Source organism: Teleopsis dalmanni, unplaced genomic scaffold (assembly GCF_002237135.1).
Source record: "Teleopsis dalmanni isolate 2A unplaced genomic scaffold, ASM223713v2 unscaffolded_contig_3551, whole genome shotgun sequence".
NCBI lineage: Eukaryota > Metazoa > Arthropoda > Insecta > Diptera > Diopsidae > Teleopsis > Teleopsis dalmanni.
Genome location: NW_024034933.1, coordinates 1 through 4,787, shown reverse-complemented (window position 1 = coordinate 4,787; position 4,787 = coordinate 1). Strand labels below are relative to the sequence as shown.

Here is a 4,787-nt window from a genome sequence, read left to right as displayed (position 1 = left end):
CCTGTAAGATCATAACATATACTTTAAAAATTATTTTGCTCGATATGAGAATAATGGTATTTCTTTAATAGGAATTAATTGAACACATTAAGGCTACATCTCCAGCTGGAGCTTCTGTGAACCAAAACATACATTTCTGTCAAGAATACAACTCTAAACGTTTCCGTAAATTTGATTACAGCATTGTACGTAACCCATACGAATATGGCACTATGTATCCACCAAATTACAAGCTTAAAAACGCTAAAGCTCCAGTACTGTTGTACTATGGTGCTAACGATTGGATGTGTGATGTTTCTGATGTTCGACAATTGCGTGATGAATTACCAAATATGCAATTGGACTATTTGGTGCCATTCGCTAAATGGGCACATCTGGATTTCATTTGGGGTACCGAAGCTAAGAAATATGTTTATGACAAAGTATTGGAGGAAATGGAACAATATGAATAGATTATTTGATTTATATAATAAATATTGAAAAAGTAATCCATAATATTTTATTTTATAATTTGACCATTTTTTGCATATCTATTGTAGTATCATTTACGATTGATACGATATTGAATTGCAAAATGAAAGGGAAATGATTGACATGCTTTCATAATATAGTTAATCGATTATTGTAAAATGTTCAGCAATTTAATTTATTAGTGCAAATCGAAGTACAAATGTTTGTATATATAAAGAAATTAGAAAGGTGGAAATGTTTCTGTAACGCTAATATTATTCTCGTGATATTATATCGAATAAGTTGACCTTCTCTACCTCACTTAGAGTAGGTGAATGACACTTTGTCGTCTGTTAAGAAGAGTAGTTCTAAGACATGTACGATACCCGCTCTTTCAACCTCTGATAGAGAATATGTAGTATTAAGAATATTAAGACTACAATAAGTCATAAATGTTCCAGTCTACTAAAAATGTTGTTGCTTATTTACAAAAATTAATTATTTCTGTTATTATAACCCTTTGCGGGACCTAATTTCAGGAACTAAGACTCTGTAAGTAGAAATGAAGTTTCAGTTAGTGTACCATATATAATGGGCTGCGGTTATTGCATTACATGATCACTGTACAATCTATTGTAAACGTAAATTCTACAGGCACAACCTAGATAGAAGTGACAAAACAAGTGGCAGTGCCTTAATGCCATTGGTCAGTGGACTCAACTAGAAATGGAAAAGCTGCAAGAAAGAAAAGAAAAAAGAACTAAATAGTTACTTTGCAAATACACAGGCCTGGCAAGATTGAGACATTTCGCTATGGAAGTTTACGAACTCAAGTGAGTGGCGACCACCCACTCACAGCTTCAAGCGTAGCTCTTCAAAATAAATGTTCTTTATCAATTGCGGAGTTTGATAAGAGAAAGGTTTACCACCCAATTAAATATATGCCATGCTTAACATACCGGTAAGGATAAAAGGTGAGAATTAGTTTAGATTAAAATAACCTGAAAACTATGAAAGACGATGTAGTAAGAATATTACGAAAATTAGCAGGATTGAAATAATCTGATTAGTATGAAAATGGTTATGGTGAGAAGAGTGAGTTATGCGGATATTTCTATTTTAGTGAAACACTTTTTTATTATAACCGCGTTTTTATGTATGTATGCATGAACTACATACATATGCATATGTTCATAATTTTTAAATTCTTAAATAATTATATATAAATATTATTAGTTTTTTATTATAGAAATAATTTATTTTGCAAAATACTACAGTAACAGTAAAGTGTAAACGATAAGAAATAAAAATATATATCTTATATCAAATAAATATATTTACAAATGAAATGGAATAATATATATAAGTATATATAAGATAATAAGAATATATTTACGTTTCAACCGGTAAATATTATACTACAAAAGTATTATCTGTATCAAAAAAAAAACATTTTAATTAAGTTTATGAATTCATTTCATGCCTATCGACTTTAATCTTCAAGCAAAGCAGGTGGTCAAACCGTGGTAGACGGTTCTCTCAGTGCGCCCCAAGTACTTTCTTTTAGTTTGATAAAATTTCAATTTAAAATTGTTATAGATAATAATATAAACAAAAATCTATATTTAGATATTTTATAGTTTTTCTAGAAACTACTTATAGCAAAAAACAAAAATAATTTTTAATTTGTCTGTGCAATTTGAACAATAACATATTGAGATTTTAATCACTGAAGTTTAGTGTTTTTTTATTTTATATTTCTACACAAAAGTGTTGATATTTATGATATAAGTTTTTTGTTAATCAAGTAGAACCCTTCACAAATATATTTTTATATACCCGATAAATTTGAACTTTAAAAAGTAATATTGAATAATTACTCCAATTTTTTAAATAGATATTTATATTTGTTTACTTTTCCTTAACTTCTGCATGCAACTCATGGTTCTCATTATTATCACCTTTGTGTATTATACACTTAATATCATAAAGTCCTGGTTTCATGAATTTCATAATTTTAGACTCTTTGAGTGGATAATTGTTAAGCTGATATTTCTGTTTTGGTAACGGACACGTCTCTGGCGTAGGTGCATTAGAATAATTTTTTAAGGAATCATAGAAAAAATTCTTGTAATGACTTTTTAAAAAATCACATATCCCTTTAGCTGATAATTTATAAATTAATTTCGTATCCTTAAATGCTTGACATTCAATCTGTAATGCAACAAATTGAAATTATAATATATAATTTGTTTGCAGTTATATTTATATAAACTTACCGTATCATCATTGGTTAATTCGACTAATAGGTTCACCGAGGCGCTAATTTTGTCTACTCCTTTTTGAAAATCAAGTTTAAATAAATTACTTTTTTTTGCATCTCCTTTGTACTCTAACGAAATTTCATAATTCTTCACATCTTCAGTAGAACATTTATTAAACAATAAAAGTCCACAGAAAAGGATGATTGAAATATAGCCTCTGAAGAAAACACTCATTTTTCCGAAATGAACAGTTAAAACAACGATAGTCTTATGATCCGAATGGAATAATTCAAACCTTTTTAAATAATTAATTTGCATGTCAAAATTGTTGACAGATTTAATTAATTATATAATTAATAAACGGAAATTGTTGACAACTTATTTGATTTTAAAGTTAAAAATTTTAATTGTTTATTCATAAACAAAGGCAATTAAATAATAATGACACAATTAAATAAATAATGACACTATCAAATTAATAATGACACAATTAATTAATAAATAAAATAGATAAAGCACGTAATTAAAGTATTTAATATCATAATGGGGTATTTAGATGTGAGTTCCTGTGGCCCAGCCATGCAAATAAATTGTAGTAAAATTGAGCAGGTTTTCTCCTTGACGTATCTCTGGCCGTTGCTGCAGATGATCAAACCAACGAGAAAGATTTAAGTAGTTTTCCTTATCAATAGGCGAAAGAGATTTCTGAAAGAGAAAGATTATATTATTATTTATAATATATATTAATTATTTAATAAAGTAATTAATATAAAAACTTAATTACTTTTTCTGAACCCAAAAACCATATAAATATTTTTTAATATAGTATAATTATTAACATTGTTATTTATGCAGAGATCTGCTTGCAATGTTTTTCTCTCTTTACTCTGTTATTTATCAACTATATTACCAACATATCCCAATTCTTGTACATATATTATTTGTTAATATCACTCTATAAAGCATAAATTTCAGTTAAGTTTAGAAACACAAAAAAACAAAAGACAATAAATTAACAAAATTGCAACGATGGAATCTTATGCATAACTCACTTAGATGACTTGTGTGACAGGCCATTGAAAATTACCTCAAAAGGGTTTAATACCGTAAGATGTCCCACGGAGGGCATTTGAATTTTATATATCGCATTTGATGGCAAGATCATAAAACGTATAACTATGTACGAATAATGCGAAGTTAGGCTAATTTAAGTGCCCGTAACCCAAATATGCGATTAAATTTAAATATAAAAATTGTTAATATATACACCTTAAATTTTTATAAAAACTGTAGGATCTCTTCGTAAGAGCAACGGAATAATTTTACTACCCTAAATTGTATACTTTAAGTTACTTGCATGATTGTGGCTAACAATTATTATGTCTTAAAAATATAAAATTTTACGCAGAATTTTATTTTTTCCAACTTACCACTAAGTCATATATTGCATAAAAAACAGCCAAATCTGCAAGAGTTATGAAGTGTCCTACTAAATATGACTTGCATAGGAACAATTTATTAAAATCTCTTAATAATCCTTGTGCTACATGCTTGTCTTTAGATCCTGGTGCTACATACAAAACAGCAAACTCAATCCATTGATACACTTGGGCTTCGATTTCACGTGTTGCACAACTGTTTTGTGCAGTTTCTGATTTTGATTCCTTTGCCAATGCGTTAAGAATAGTGGCAAAACCAGTAACTTTTTTGTTATCAATATCTGTACGTGTAACAACCTTTAAATTTACATTAATGATTAACTTTAAAATAAATTTAATTGTAACAACTAACCTTTTCTTCGTTGAGTGTCACCTTACCAGCAGGCACACCAAGACAATTGGCTATTTTAGTAATTGCATCTACGTCACACATATTTATTTTAATTAACTAAGTATATGATGATATATATTTTTATATTCAATAATAATTTTATATTAAATGTTAAAATTATATTTATGACGGCTTTTTAACACACCGTCTATTGGAAAACAGTTGTTTGACAGTTGATACAGCGAGATATTAAAGCAAATTATGGAGGTTAGAAATTTTGTAAAAATGTGGTAAGTAACTTTA

General features: G+C 28.1%; 3 protein-coding genes across 3 annotated transcripts; 1 reads left to right on the top strand and 2 right to left on the bottom strand.

Moving 5' to 3' along the window:
• Nucleotides 1-71: 71 nt before the first annotated feature.
• On the top strand, nt 72-488 carry LOC119665116 (lipase 3-like; the record flags this gene model as incomplete). Its single annotated transcript, XM_038074429.1, has 1 exon — nt 72-488. A coding segment is annotated over one exon (381 nt), but the record flags the coding sequence as incomplete, so codon positions are not given.
• Nucleotides 489-2,326: 1,838 nt separating this feature from the next.
• LOC119665117 lies at nt 2,327-3,022 on the bottom strand. The gene is made up of 2 exons (XM_038074430.1): nt 2,730-3,022; nt 2,327-2,664 (listed from the first exon to the last, which is right to left on the bottom strand). The coding sequence occupies exons 1-2, from the start codon at nt 2,946-2,948 to the stop codon at nt 2,362-2,364; spliced, it is 522 nt and encodes a 173-aa protein (XP_037930358.1). The 5' UTR covers nt 2,949-3,022; the 3' UTR covers nt 2,327-2,361.
• Nucleotides 3,023-3,182: 160 nt separating this feature from the next.
• LOC119665115 (eukaryotic translation elongation factor 1 epsilon-1-like) lies at nt 3,183-4,660 on the bottom strand. Its single transcript, XM_038074428.1, has 3 exons — nt 4,506-4,660; nt 4,145-4,450; nt 3,183-3,419 (listed from the first exon to the last, which is right to left on the bottom strand). Exons 1-3 carry the CDS (start codon nt 4,584-4,586, stop codon nt 3,267-3,269), a joined length of 540 nt encoding a protein of 179 aa, XP_037930356.1. The 5' UTR covers nt 4,587-4,660; the 3' UTR covers nt 3,183-3,266.
• Nucleotides 4,661-4,787: the final 127 nt, after the last annotated feature.